Source organism: Pollachius pollachius (genome assembly GCF_949987615.1).
Source record: "Pollachius pollachius genome assembly, chromosome: 4".
Lineage (NCBI taxonomy): Eukaryota > Metazoa > Chordata > Actinopteri > Gadiformes > Gadidae > Pollachius > Pollachius pollachius.
Window position 1 is genome coordinate 2,888,280 of NC_136937.1, and position 15,897 is coordinate 2,904,176.

The 15,897-nt window shown below is 40.9% G+C and overlaps 1 protein-coding gene across 1 annotated transcript; it reads right to left on the minus strand.

Annotated features, from left to right (window-relative positions):
* Positions 1 to 437: 437 nt before the first annotated feature.
* On the minus strand, positions 438 to 11,602 carry LOC307074983 (tripartite motif-containing protein 16-like). The gene is made up of 9 exons (XM_079735435.1): positions 11,565 to 11,602; positions 9,567 to 9,663; positions 9,330 to 9,449; positions 8,203 to 8,349; positions 8,008 to 8,077; positions 7,597 to 7,822; positions 6,019 to 7,005; positions 5,791 to 5,901; positions 438 to 4,470 (listed from the first exon to the last, which is right to left on the minus strand). The coding sequence occupies exons 1-9, from the start codon at positions 11,584 to 11,586 to the stop codon at positions 3,932 to 3,934; spliced, it is 2,319 nt and encodes a 772-aa protein (XP_079591561.1). The 5' UTR covers positions 11,587 to 11,602; the 3' UTR covers positions 438 to 3,931.
* Positions 11,603 to 15,897: the final 4,295 nt, after the last annotated feature.

The window sequence follows — 15,897 nt, forward strand, 5'->3', positions numbered from 1 at the left end:
AAAATGTCTCCAGAGGACTCAGGAGCTCATGGTCCCCCAAGCCACGAGTGGAGGAAGAGCCAGCGGGAGGGACTGAAGACTGGGTCCAGGTCAGGACCCCTCAGAGGGACCTGGGACTGAAGACTGGGTCCAGGTCAGGACCCCTCAGAGGGACCTGGGATTGGAGACTGGGTCCAGGTCAGGACCCCTGAGAGGGACCTGGGACTGGAGACTGGGTCCAGGTCAGGGGGCGGGACCCCTCAGAGACCTGCTGGGATCCAAGGGGCTGGAAGCACATTCCAGGTGAACCAACAGAGAGCAGAGCTCTGGAGAAACATTTACTACGTTTGGAGACACGGGAAGAATCAATGGCAGAACACACCAGAACATTGAGTTGGATCCTCCAAGTTGTTTATTATCATTATGCTTTATTAACAAATCCATTACGTACATGATAAACGGAACTAAAATAGAAGCCATTACAAATCATAAACAGTTCCAACATAACACACTCGCATGTTGTGAAGTCACTCACAACATGAACCTCATAAGCTTTTCCCATAGACCACATCATTTTTAAATATATGATTAAATCTGCTGTAAATCAGGGTCAGTGTTAGGCTCATCAAAATACAAACTGATGTCAGAGCCCTTTAGTATCTAACTATTCATATATGAAAATAATAAAACTATTGTAGAACACATTTATACGCAGCCCCTCTGGGGTCACATGGTAGGAAAAATACCTTGATGTTTAAATCCGTGTGCACCGTTCCCTCGGATTCTGAAACCGTGAAAATGGATTTGGTTTGTTCTACACAGCAGGGATTCCCCATGAAGCATTGTGACGGCGAAGGCATGTCTGATTCAGACCAGCATCTATACAGTATGAATGACTGCATGTAGGGTTTATCTTTTCACATTTGACTGTACTGTTAGTTGGTTTTACAATCAGCCTTCTTGTGTGCAATAGTAGAGTTGCAGGACGACAATCATTGTGGTTTTCATGAATATGTTGTAAAATGTAGATATTTCTGTTCATTGTAGAACAAATATAGTTATTTTTTAACATTGTTTTTACGATATTTTTGAGTTCTTAGAATGATGATGATGTTTGACATTTGTTAGTTCAGATTATACTAATCTCTGACTGAAACACCATGTTCAGCTCATGTTGAATATATCTGGTACTCGTGCATGAGGCCGGTGTTGGACCAGTTAGCGTCACAATGCTTCATGGGGAATCCCTGCTGCGTAAAACGAACCAAATCTGTGCACACGGATTGGGAATCCGACGGAACGGATTTACACCAAGGTATTGTACACCACACCAAGGTATTGTTTCTACCATGTGACCCACGAAGGGCTCCGTACATTTATTTTTATTGATTGATTGACATTTTATCTTAGTAAAGCCTGCCTAGTCACTCTATGCAAGATCTTTAAAGTAATTTCAGACTCAACGGGTGGCACCGCGCCGCGAGGTTACACAGCCCAGCTTGGGGACGACAGAGAGGGCTGAGAGATTAACAAAAATATGGAAATATAGACTAGTGTAGTTTACTTGACTTCAGTATATTTATCTAATCACACCATTTTTTGGACTTATTTACTCATTCAGGCTGAAGACACTTAAGATAATATTACTTGTTTTAAGAAAAATAATTTTGTGCCAACCAATTTAGATAATGAAAGTAATTCTAAGCAAATGTATCTTAAATTGTTGAGGAGGTAGCCTTTAAACATGTTAACAACTCAGCTTAAGGATTTTTTTACGTGTTTCAAGACTCACATCAACCTGTTTTAAGAATGTAGCCCAACTCATTGAGATAATGTAAGAATATATTGTATGTATCATGCATTAATTTACTCTGGGACAATGCAGTGTTCTATGGAAAACCTTTACCTCAGTTTGATTGGTTAAGAATAGACATTAGCCAGTTAAGGTAGCAGGTGTGTGTTAAGGTGGCTGAGAGACTGATACTACCTGCTGCACCATTAACTACATACAAAAGTGTGTGTGTGTGTGTGCCTGTATTTATATATGCATGTACTATGTGTGTGTATGTATTTATGTATGCTTGAACTGTGTGTGTGCATCTCCTAAGCTTGGAGGATTTCAACTCAAGTCACAGGAAAAATCAGGTTTATTATGTTTAATAAAAATAATAAATTGTTCCTTACATGTGCACAGACGGTGACTAAAATAATAGAAGTACCGGAAATTAAAAATCCTAAACAGGACAGGTGTGTACGTTTCTTTAATAACTGAACATGTTCTGCTGCCTTGTTCACAACCGAACACAAGGAATCAATATTCAGTTTAACCTCTTGATCCCGAAATGAGCCGTATCCGGGCCTCTCCCCAGCCCAATGCAAAGACCTTTGAAGGCCTTGAAACACATGAGGAGCGGACCCCTACAAAGAATAGATTCTCAACTTTTTGTCTATCATAACCTTTGTTCACCAAGCGGAAGACAATTCCAAACCCAAACAATATAAACGCATGTAACAAAAGGTTATGTATTTCATAACTGCACATGCACAGCAATTGCGATCTTTCATAATTTGCATTCATTTGATCTTCACAAACTATCTATCATATGAAACCTGAGGCTCCACTGATTTCCACACTCCATATCACTCTGTGACTAACACCTTAAATGGAAAATCGAGTGTCTTTGCACCATTTTGCAAATAAACATGGTGTTTACAATCAATGCACACTAGCTGAGAGAGGGTTTTAGAGGAAATAGGTTAATTGCCTTAAATCAGAACACACATTCTTAATTTGTGTGCCATAGTGCAAGTCTGGCTTGGTGTCATATATTCACCCTGACCTTTCAATAGAAGTGCCAAAATAGTACAACGGATTCTCAAGATATCTACCGTTTGTGTCAAGCCTATATTGTAAATGTTTGATTGGTTTGCATTGGATTTATTGAATTATAAACCTACCTCTACTAAAACTTCTCTATATTTGATCTTCTACGCTTTATTGCCATCAAATATTGACCCAGGTACTCATCAGATGTTGTGCTATGGCCCTTTAGTACTATAGGGCTACTAGCTGTTAATGAACTCAGTGGTATTCAATCTAAAACCTGACATTTATTTCAGGCAGAAATTAAATCTTCCACTTATGCTATGTTGTAGCTTTATTTACTCTAATCACGTGTTATCCAAATATTAAACATCTTGCACAACAATCTCACAGGTGTTATCTTTCTTTTGGTACCAAGATTACAGATTATAGTCCTTGCAGTTGTAGAGATATATTATATTTACTTTGAATATGTTATTATCAGGAAAATAAACAGAAATAGGCTTAAGGATGAAGCAGTTAATGTCATTCACATGAACTCCATTAGCTTTCCCATAGACGATTTGAATGAATGAATATAGTCAATCTGGTTTAAATCAGGGTCAATGTATGGCTTATCAAAAGTAAAACTGAACCCATTAGCATGAAAAGGTTTATAGTAAAAAAATAAATACTGTAGTATACTGTAGTTAAAAAAGATGGATACACAATCAATCAAATTTAAAATATATCTCTGTAACCTCTGCTTAGTCAGTTAACCATATGGAAGACCTTAAAAGCAAATTATTTGTATTGTTTCATTTACTACCCATTTCATTTGACCGCTGACTGCTAAGTAACACAGCCCAGCTGTTGGAATACAGAGAAGGCATAGATATCAACTATAACTACCAGGAGATACTACCATAACTTGTTGCTATATTTTGATGATATATTATGATTAATATATATGCACATGTCTTTGCAATTTATATATGCATGTTTTTTAATGTGTGCGTGTGTGTATTATATATGCATGCATTTTAGGGTGTCTGTGTGTGTGTGTGTCTGTGTGTATGTGTGAGTGTGTGTGTGTGTGTGTGTGCGTACATATATGTTTGTTTTTCGTACGTATATGTTTGACTACAACTAACACAGCTTCACTGAGGAACTATTCCCACACATTCCAAACCCAGGATAGAGTTTCTCTGTGAATGTGGACTTGAAGGTGTGGATATGTGTCAGTGTGTCTGAGGAATCATCCCCATCTGGGGACAATCTGTAGAAGGACAGAGTGCCAGCAGGCTGGTCCAGATACACTCCTACTCTGGTAGAGCCAGCGGGGCGGGTGTATATGCGTGTCTTACTACCGTTGTAACAGGCAGTGTAACGATCACTCCGACAATAAAGACACCAGGCCTGGTTGTGCCGTGCAAGACTACCTTCATATCCTTTCCTTGGGATTCCACTGTATGTCACTCCTATCTCAACACTGCTTTCCCACTCTACCTCCCAGTAACAGCGGCCAGACAGACCCTGTCCACACAACACCTGGGACAAGGAGTCAAATCTCTCTGGGTGATCATAATACGACCTTGTATCTTTATACCATGTCACCTTTCTGTTGTACTGAGACAAAGAGAGATTACTGTTGGCTGTGTATCCATCCAGTGTGAGTCTACAGGCATCTGAAGGAACAAGACATAATTAGGCTGCTGAACCCCACAAAAAACACTAATAAGATCATTCATCAAATATTAGTCAATTCAATAATATGGAAGGTATGTCTATTAGTATGTCGTGTTTACACCTTCACTCAACAAACGTTTGGTTTATCATTATTAAAATTATCATAAACAGCATCAGCCTAACAGTAATAATATCATATTTCTCTGCAAACAATGTACAAGTAGCACTGTGCCACCTCGGTAATTAGTGGACTTTCATTTCATCCCATATTTCATTTCTGAATCTTTTTTCATTAATTATGATGTTGTACATATTGTGGTGTTAGGCGCCACATAGGTGGTCCCTTTGAATAATAACTTTCCATGTAGTTAATCGACTCATATTAGTTTGCCAACCTTTTTCAGTTTATTTGTTCTATAGGAAACAACCCCGAAGTATCCCCTCTAAAGAGGAGTACAGTGGCTCTGTTCCAATAAATGGATTGAACCTGACTCTTGGACTGACTCAGCACATACGTTTCAGTGTGGAGTCATTTGCACTTTAACATTTGTGAACTTTGTGTGAATTTTTTTTTATCAGTCTGCAAATCTTTAACGTGATTCTCACATGCGTCAAATAAATTCTGCGCAATCTTGCACGATACCCTGTCAACAAATACAACAATATTTGATAATACAATTTAATTATGATAAAAGTGTGTACACACTCCCGCGGATTCCCTGAAAATACTTCCTTGGCACATATTGCCTATCCGGCACTCGTCAAAATGATCAGCAAATAACACTAATCTGCTCTAATAGATCGGCCAGTTCAACCACCTGAACAATAGATGGTGATGTTTGATCTGGTGAAAGCAATCTAGTATTGATTTTATTTAAATAACTAGCAGCTTTTATATTTGTTAAATTCAGCAAGAGTTTGTCTGCTACTGAACCATCATGACTCAATCCTTCTGTTGTCCAGGGACAACGGATGGAAAATAGCCTTCTGGCTAACTCTGGTGCATTTACAGGAATGTTTAATTAATGTACACTGTCCCTGTTAAAATAAACCAATAAATAAATAAAAAACCGACTTGCACCGGCGGCAGTGATTAAAACAGCTATGGTTAAATCAATCAGTAATGTGTTGAATCGTCACCTGCCTTCTATTAAATATGATTAGATTCAAGAGTAGATTATATCTCAACGCTAGCCTGGGAGCGCCTCGGGATCCCCCCGTTAGAGCTGCTGCCCCGCGACCCTACCCTGCATCAGCGGTTTTGAAGATGAGATGAAAGATGAGATGAGATGAGATTAAAAAGTTGTAAGAATACTTACATTTCTTTAGAACTGACTCCAGGTCAGGCACTCTATCCATGCTCCTGTTCAGTGTTTTCGTCTGAATAATATAATATGTTTTGGCCCAAAAATATTGTTGAGAAGCTTTAACTGTTTTGAAACTAGACAAAAACAAATCATCACTTATGGTATATACGTCATATGCAATATAGTCAGCAATAGATGGTTTTGATCATATTACGTCAGGTAACTATGCATTGTAGTTACCTGACGTAATGTAGGACATTATTATTGACGGACATTGGATCTCCATCTTTGTCCAGTCCCTGGTGTCTTGAGGATTAGTCAGGGATCTCAAGGTCTGGAGGAAGTGGAGGGGGTCTTCAATGTGTGACAGCTGCTTCACCTCTGACCTTATATCTTCTATTTCCTGCGCCAGCTCTTTGACTAGGCCTGAAACTTGTTCTTCTGTGGGTTTTAGTTCCTCTTTAACCATCTGGTCTAGCTTGTCCAGGCCATCTCCAATGCAGTCCTTCAGGGCATTGAGGGCCTCGACACCAGGGGCGATCTGACTGGCAGCGTCTGCTTTGCAGCGTTCCTCTCTGTCCTTGAGCTCCTCAATCTTTCGTTGTCTCTCCTGGATCGTCTGCTGAACTTCAGACTCTATCTTCCCCAGCTGGGCCATCTTCACTTCATATTCCTCCTTCAGAGGTACAACAGGATGGGACTTGTGGTCCGTCACTGTGCATAACTGACACACACACACCTGTTCAGTCTGGCAGAAGAGCTCCAGAAGTTGGTTGTGTTTCCTACACATCCTCTCTTCCAGATGCTCCATAGGCTCGACCAGCTGATGGCTCTTCAAAACTGTGACTCTCTGATGTGGCTCCAGGTGGGTTTGGCAGTAAGAGATAAAACACACTAGGCAGGACTTCACGGCCTTCAGCTGGGTCCCAATACAGATGTCACAGGGAACTTCTGGTTCAACACAAGGCTGCTCTTTTATTCGTACAGACCTTCTAAACTGATCAACCATCTCTGATAAGAGGGTATTGTCCTGTATATCAGGTCGTGTGTGAAAGAGCTCGTTGCAAACTGGACAATTGTACTGGTCTTTGTCATCCCAGAACTTTGTAATACAGGTTCTGCAGAAGTTGTGTCCACATGGTGTGGAGACTGGGCTGCTGAACACATCCAGACAGATGGGACATGAAAAGTTATCTTCAGACCCGGAAGTGGGAGCAGAGACCATTCCTAGAAAACATTGGTTTTATTAAGTTAAAAAACACTTTAAAAAAAACGATATTATGCATGTATGTTCATATATTTGTGTTGTTTCAAACATAAATCTTCACCAAAAAGGCCGGAACAACATGAAACCCAGCACAGGACAACCTTTTTGAGGATTATGGGCTCACAATATAATATTTTCAGGCTTTCGAACTGTTTTGTTTCAATAACGTTGATCAACTTTTCCAGAAAGAGAGAACTGCCTCAATGCGCGTTACTTTGGTTTAGATTTTAGATGAATTGTGAAAGTGATAAGGGAAAATAAAAAAAGGTTACGTAAAATAATGAATATAAATATAAAAAAGGTTTGTTCTGCAAAAGTAATATGGGGAGTCATTCCAAATGAAGCGCCGTTCCTTTATAGCCTATGAACCGGACCAATCTGAGTGCTAGTTTTTAATTGGCTCTGCCATACACGTCAGCTACTCCTGTTCAGATAGATTTACAGCAGACCTGGCCCGGGTCGGGCCAATCAAAACCGTTAATCAAATATGGAGGGGGTTTAATGCGATGACTCAAATAAGAGTCTATTTTCTCTTTTTCAAAGTCTCTTACCGCCCCTCTGTGTGTCGGCCAGTTCCTCCTGGTTCATCTCCATCAGGCAGAGCTTTGTGATGTCCACCACTCCCTCTATGGCGCGCCTCCTCTGCTCCTCCATCTTACCAACCACCTCCTCCTCCTCCCTCTTAAGCTCTGAGCATTGTAGGTAATGTAGGAAGAGATCCTTTGAGAGCTTCTTCAGCTCCTTGTCTAGAAAAGCGTGTGTGTTCTCCTCAGCCTTCTGGAACAGAACAAACATCAAGGAGAACTTTACTCTGAAGTAACCAAGGACATCAGAAGCATCTGTCTTAGATTCATGTCCTGCTGGTCAATAGAGGGAAGCCTGGAGACTATTAGCACCGCAAGAGATGCTTTCTAATGTCCATGTCGAACTAAAGTCAGATGTCTTGGTGGACATTTACACACCCTGATCCGGTCTGCTTGATGCTGGTCTGCAGACTGAGCACTGGTAACATTTGACCTCTCCTGGTGTGGTCTGTTGAGAACACACACACACACATACACACAAGGATATGTTGTATTTTCCTTAACTTATACACATCAGTAGTCTGAAACAACCTAGTGGTCTGTTTTTGTTGTCTGTTTGAAACTCGACTCTACCTCTCCTCTCCAGAGGGGCGTCCATCTTTAAATTCAGAAGGACTACTCATAGCCGAGTCACTCTGCATGGAGGCACAGCTGGGACCAGGGGTATCTGCTATCTCCACTTCTGCTATCTCCCCTTCTGCTATCTCCACTTCGACTTTTCTAGAAAAACAAATAACATCTGGAACAGGACTACAATATCTAGCATTTCGGCATCATCATCACACACGAACATCGCAAGACCACGCAATGTCAGGTAATTTACCTTAATCACGGTAGGCTTAACAATGTTTGCTGCTTGATACAAAAGGAAAACTTGCACGGTCCTCATTTTCCATGACTTATCTAGAAGAATAGCCCCTCTTTTAAACAGGGCTCTACAATGTGAGCATTTCACCCATTTTGGCATGTAAAAAATGTGTAAATGCACATGAAAGAAAATATGTTTGTTAATTTGTTTTAACTTTACACAATCCATCCCAGGTTGCTATACTAACTTTCTGCACAGTGCATTCCTGGATGAAACTAGTTTGTAAATTAATACATAATTTTTCTTGCTTACATGAGTGAGCTGACATGGGTACCACAAATCAATACATTAGCATAGCTGCATCAGCCTTTTCACCACATTTAGGAGAGCAGCAAATTATCAACTAGAGAATGGAAAAAACGTAGTGAGCTTAAAGTGTAATTCCGGCGAAAATTGGACCTAGGGTCTTTTTCGGCATGAAAACCAATCAAATAAGCCGTCCAGACCTTTTTTTCGTTGATCTACTAGTATAAGGCTTGTCTGGAGCAACATTAACAGCCCAAATGGCTTACAGTGCATTGGCTATGGGGCAGTATGATGAATGCTTTCAAACCACCTTTTTTGAACTACTAATATTGCTTAAAATAGCACCAAACCTCTGCAGTAGCATGACTAGCTTCCCTACCCATAAAACGAAGCAACAACGTAGTTAGCGAACCAGAACTGTTTCCTGAAAAGTAGGCACCTTAATCTCCTGTTACTGAATTCCTGTATTTTTCGATACCACCATATATATCACAAAGACAAGAGAATGCAAGCCATTTTTCCCGTTATCATCCAGCCCTAACGTGGAAATTAGGATTTGCGGATGTCGACTGTTGAATGTGCTCACCTTTTCTTAGAAGGTTGGGGATTTCCATCTTTGGATTCCGGATGTTGAGCCATGGACAAGTCAGTCTCCATGGAGACACAGCTGGCTCCAGGTGAGCCTGCTCTTTCCTGCTGCTCTGGGCTTTAACACAACACAACACACACACATCTTTTACTCAGACTAATGATGGAGTCATGGTGTATCACTGCTGAGCTCTGAGATGGACAAAAGTCAGAGAGAGAGAGATCCTCTTCTTACCTCTTAGCTTTGCTCTGGCAGCCATGTTCCCCAGACAGAGCGGTCCTAGAGGTAGGACCCCCCTCCTCTCTCTCCTCATCCATAGTAGACTGGAGACCTGGACACAAACACAACTCATCGATCACAAAACACATTTACCTTTTGAACTTTAGCTGTTTATTTAGAGAGTAGATCATAGACCATCAATATGAACCCCACAACATAACCACAGTGACCTCAATACAGTACAGATGTGGACAGCACATGAGAAGATTAAACAACTTGGAGACTGTAACTGTGCTTAAACTAATACAATTGACTTGAACTTATCATAGTATAATTAAAAGTGATTGTGTTTGAGTCAGTTTCCCACTGGAACAAAGTCTGAATTATGTCACTTTACTGAACCACTGATTCCATATAAATAAACTAGTGAAGCTCAACACATCGATATGGTATCCTCTTATTATCACGATATAATCGTTTATCGAGCATCACGAGGAGGCATGGCCAATGAGTCTATTTCTCTCCCTCTATGGCTCCAGCTTTGGTTTAAACCAGAGTCTAGAACCGCAGGAACCCCCCTTTGAAAGTGGTACAGTCCAGCAACATGTTACTAGGAGGATTTATAAAACTATAAATCCCCAGTCGCTACGCACAAATATGTAACCTGTGATTTAAATATCAGGACATTCAAAGGACTTCTGTCACATCCTTTTTTTCATTTTTTAGTAGCATGAAGACAAACAAATCGCTTTTTTTTCACAGGTTATACAATGTTCAAGTAAATAGTTATAAAAGTAACAATGCAAGGGAAGAAACAGTGGTTGAAGTGTTCCTAAAACAAGAAAATCAGGAAAATAAAAATGATTAATGATTAAAGTGGATGTAGAGAAAGATTGGTCTTCATGGCCGCTCACTAAGAAAGACTGAAGTTCAGAGGAGGAAGTCGTTAACACGTCTCAGATAGGAAGCGATGTTACGTCAGCTGGCATCACGTGATTAAGGAAAGAGAAGGTTTGATGGTGCGTTCACATCGCTGGAAATCATGGGGAAAACATTTTCGCGACGTCGGAATGTTCTCGTGAACGACACCTCATGACGCTGTTATGATTCTACTTCCGTTCGGTAACTGGGGCCAGATTTTGATAACAGAGTTGCCCAGTTGGTGACGTATGGTTTACTAGGAAGGTGCATGAACAAGGCGGAACATGAACGTTTCACTGAATATAAAAGAATCAACCATCTTATCACATACTTGACTATTGATGACATAACCGTCTGTTGGCATTGATTTTGCTCAGTTTTTAACGTTGTGTACTGGTAAACCAGCTCTAGATAAGGGAAAGTGTAGTCTTCCATACAGTGGCAATACAATACAGTGCTTCTCATAAATGAAGCAAAAGGATAGTAGGTGATAGGCTACAAGGAAATAAAGGCGTTCAAACTTGAAACTGATCCTACTAAGTTCTGACTTTTTTTTCTCGGATAAAAAAACCTGCAGTGAAGAGCTTTTAGATTCCCAACGCAGCGCACATGAACGGTCGCTGTCGGGAACACGCATAAGCGTGAGCGTCATCACTGGCGAGCCGTCTCGTTATCACCAGGACCGTGAATGTGCCTTGAGACCTCAGACATGCACGCACGCATGCACACGCACACACTGACGCACACACACATGGACGCACACAAACACACATTCACGCACACGCTGCTTGTTTATTCGTCTTCACACAAACTTTGAGTGACTCTTGAGTCAACAGTGAAGTAAATTATTTTAGTCTATGCTACTTCTGATGACATGTTTCAAGCTAACAACAGAATGGTTTCTTCTCCACATAATGGGCAACAACATATAAGGTTTTATGAGTTTGTAGATAAGTTAAAGTCTACAAACATGGCCATTTCGCCATTTCCGCCAAAGCCAAGACAGACCAAAGGTTAACCTGGTTGAATTAATACCTGTAGGCGTGGCTCATTTACCGTTCCGCCCACTTCCAATATAAACAGAATTCTTACCTGTGTTCGGGAGATGCTTCATGAACCACCTCCAGAACGCAAGCTCGTTTACCTTGTGTCTCTGTTATAATAAACCACGTGTTGAGCATTTACCCCTCTCCGAGTCATACCTAGCCCGAGACGACCATACCACAAAGGATCAAATTAGTTTTTCATCAACAGCAGCCACATACTGTCACACTGCGAGTATAGTTCTACCGCACACTCTATCTACCTCTCTCTCTCTACCCGTCTCTCTCTCTCCCTACCCGTCTCTCTCTCTACCGCTCTCTCTCTACCCGTCTCTTTCTCTCTCTCTCTCTACCCGTCTCTCTCTCCCTCCCCCCCTCTCTCTCCCTCCCCCTTTCTCTCTCTCTCTCCCTCCCCCCCTCTCTCCCTCCCCTCCCTCTCTCTCCCCATTTCTCTCTCCCTCCCCCCTCTCTCCCTCCCCCCTCTCTCTCCCCCTTTCTCTCTCTCTCCTCCCCCCTCTCTCTCTCGCTCTCTCTTTCTCTCTCTCCCTCTCTCTCCCCCCCCTCTCTCTCTCTACCCGTCTCTCTCTCTTTCTCTCTCTCTCTCGAACTTGAACTTGTAATTTAAATATCAGGACATTCACAGGACTTCCGTCTCGTCCTTTTCAATTTGAGGATCAAGACAAAATCACTTGAATATTGAACTCAGTGTTCAATTTACCACAGGTTAGTAGCGCAACAGTAACAGTGAAACATTAGCTAACGTTGTATTCTCTAAAGTGACCTCATTATTATATACCAATAACCTAAAGACAATATAAACGGTAGTAAACTGGTTGTTCATTATTACACACCATTAACCTAAAGACAATATAAACGGTAATAAACTGGTTGTTCATTATTATATACCAGGAACCTAAAGACAATATATAAAAGGTAGTAAACTGGTTGTTCATTACAAGGGCATAGGTTTGGTCTGAGCTTTGGTTGGGACACTGTCGGACTACCTTATTTTATCTTATCTTATCTTATCTTACCTTATCTATTCCGGGATTAAAATGCGTCCAAGGGGATCTAGAGAAACATCGATCTTTACTGAGAAAGAATGAGGTTCAGATAACTCACAGGAACCGCCCCCTCTCTGTGATAGCCAATCACAGCCTCGGATACCTCACAGGAACCGCCCCCCTCTCTGTGATAGCCAACCATAGCTTCGGATACCTCACAGGAACCACCCCATCTCTCAGCCCGAAGGGTGTTTTCTGATAAATCGAAAGTTTGAGAGCCTTCAGGAACACGCGCGCGCGCACGCACGCAACGGGCCGATTCGATGACGCTGGAGGGAAAACACACGGCTATGGTCGTTACAGCCTCACCACAGTGCGAGGACGAGGGGAGGGAGAAACTGTCATCACATAACAACACAGAAACATGCTGGCTATATGGAGAAGGAAGAGGAAGAGATGATTTATGAAAGTTTGGCTTAAACCAACCCTCACTATGTTTGATTTCAGGCCTGAGTCCAAGAGATCTAGACTTGAACCAATAATAACAGATCACGTTACACATTTAACATTTTATCTTTTGTCTTTGTGTAAAACCAAAGCTGTTGACCTAGTAGGTTTTGGTTTAGGGTTTAGATTAACATCAAATCATGATTAAATCATCATCAAGTCTTTATCAAAATTGTGCTCCAGTGGCGCATTCCGTCAGTGCACGGTACTTATAAGACAGTAACCTGCCCCGAGACATGCCGAGGTTATGAGTTTGCGCCTCACCTGGAGCATGCTGTAGCTTTGTTGAAAATAGAGTGACTTGGACTTCTTCTTTGAGGCAACAATCCGTTCATACAAGCAAATTCTGTCAAAGCGATCTAAACATAGACCGTGAACCAATACTTACAGGTCATTACACATTTAAAAACCTTTATTTTGTCTTTTTGTAAAGCTGAAGCTGTTGACCTAGTATGTTTTGGTTTAATATGTAGATTAAGATCCAATCATCATCGTTGTCATATTGTGCTCCAGTGGCGCAATCGGTCAGCGCGCGGTACTTATAAGACAGTAACCTGCAGCAAGTCATGCCGAGGTTGTGAGTTCGAGCCTCACCTGGAGCAAGCTTTAGCTTTGTTAAACACAGTTGAGGACTTGGATTTCGAGCAAGTGTCGTCTGATTTACAATCGCTTTGCTGAAACCAAGAAGAGCATCCTGAAATAGAATTTTGTTTGATTTGAGGCCAGAGATCAACAGAGATGTAATCCGAGAGATGGAACCGATAGCCAAAGGGCAGGTTAAACACTTTAAATTTAAGTTTTGTCTTTGTTGAAGACAAAATCTATTGACTTAGTTATGGCACTTGGAGAAAGCTTTAGCTTTGTTGAAGATAATTTAGGACTACTGGACTTCTTCTGTAAAGTAACAATGTTAAATGTGTAATATGACATAACATTTTTGGTTCAAGCCAATGATTAGATCTCTTGGACTCTGGCCTCAAATTGAACATAGACAAGACATAGTGAAGGTTAGTTTAATCCAAGCTTCTGTAAATAAGACATAATTTGTTTGTGTGAACAGATTGTTACTTTACAGAAGAAGTCCAATAGTCCTTAACAAAGCTAAATATTGCTCCAGGTGAGGCTCGAACTCACAACCTCGGCATGTCTCGGTGCAGGTTACTGTCTTATAAGTACCGCGCGCTGACCGATTGCGCCACTGGAGCACTTCGGCATGAACACTTGAAGATGATTTTACGTTTTTCTAAACATTAAACCAAAACCTACTAGGTCAACAACTTTGGTTTTACACAAAGACAAAACTGAAAATTATAAATGTGTCACATGATCTGATATTATGGGTTCCAAGTCTATGATCAGATCTCATGGAATCTGGCCTCAAATATAGTGAGGATTGTTTTAAGAACAGTTTTGTAAATGAGACATAGTTTGCTCTTGTGAACAGATTGTGACTTTACACAAGTCCATTCGTCTTAGCTATCATCAAAGCTTAAGCTTGCATTGTAAATCAGACGGCACTTGCTGGAAATCCAAGTCCTCAACTATGTTTAACAAAGCAAAAGTTTGCCCCCATATGAGGCTGGAACTCACAACCTCGGCATGTCTCGGTGCAGGATACTTTTTTATAAGTACAGAGCACTGTCCGATTACGCCAATGGAGCACTATTTTTATGCAGACTTGATGATGATTTGATGTTAATCTTAACATTAAACCAAAACTTACTAGGTCGACAGCTTTGGTTTTACACAAGGAGAAAAGAGAAAATTTGTAAGTTGATCTGTTAAAATTGGTTCAAGTCTATGATTAGATGTCTTGGACTCTGGACTCAAATCAAAAATAGATGGTTGGTTTAAACTAAGCTCTTGTAAATCAGACAGAATTTGCTTGTGTGCACAGATTGTTACTTTACAGAAGAAGTCCAATAGTCCTCAATGTTTTTAACAAAGCTAAAGCTTGCTCCAGGTGAGGCTCGAACTCACAACCTCGGCATGACTTGCTGCAGGTTACTGTCTTATAAGTACCGCGCGCTAACCGATTGCGCCACTGGAGCCTTGCCCAAAGACCCCTTTGATGTAAACTTAAAGACAGAACCATAACTAAGTCAACAGATTTTGTCTTCCACAAAGACAAAAAAAAATTAAACATGTTTAACTGGCCCGTTGCTTATCGGTTACATCTCTCAGATTACGTCTCTGTGGATCTCTGGCATAAAGTCCAACAATATTCGGTTTCAGGATGCTCTTCATTGTTGTAGCCAAGCTATTCTAAATCACAATGAACTTGCTCGAAATCCAAGTTCTCAATGTCAAAAATGTAAATTCTAAATATGTAACCTGTCCGTTGGTTATCTGTTCCAACTCTTGGAATACATTTCTGTTGATCTCTGGCATCAAATCCAACAATATTCTATATCAGGATCCTGTTCTTGATTTAAGTCAAGCTATTGTTAATCAGACGGCACTTGGTTGCGTCGAAAGATTACAAAGAACATTACTTTACAGCGGAAACCCAAGTCCTCAACTATGTTTAACAAAGCTAAAGCTTGCTCCAGATGAGGCTCAAACTCACAACCTCGGCATGACTTGCTGCAGGTTACTGTCTTATAAGTACAGCGCGCTGACCGATTGCGCCACTGGAGCTTTGACAAAACAACTATTTGATGTTAAATTAGAGATGGAACCATAACTAAGTAAACAGATTTTGTGTTCAACAAAGACAAACAATAAAATAAAAAACGTCGAACCGGCCCGTTGGTTATTGGTTCCAACAGATTACGTCTCTGTTGATCTCTGGCATCAAATCAAACAATGTTCTGTTTCAGGATGCTCTTCATTGTTTTAGCCAAGCTATTGTAAATGAGAATGAACTTG

Excerpts from the sequence above, each read along its gene's own strand:
- LOC307074983 (XM_079735435.1), bottom strand. The coding sequence starts at position 11,586 with ATGAAGCATCTCCCGAACACAG. Across the intron at positions 9,450-9,566 it reads TGCCAGAGCAAAGCTAAGAG|CCCAGAGCAGCAGGAAAGAG; the intron begins GTAAGAAGAGGA and ends GTTGTGTTAAAG. Across the intron at positions 8,350-9,329 it reads CCCCAACCTTCTAAGAAAAG|AAAAGTCGAAGTGGAGATAG; the intron begins GTGAGCACATTC and ends TTGTTTTTCTAG.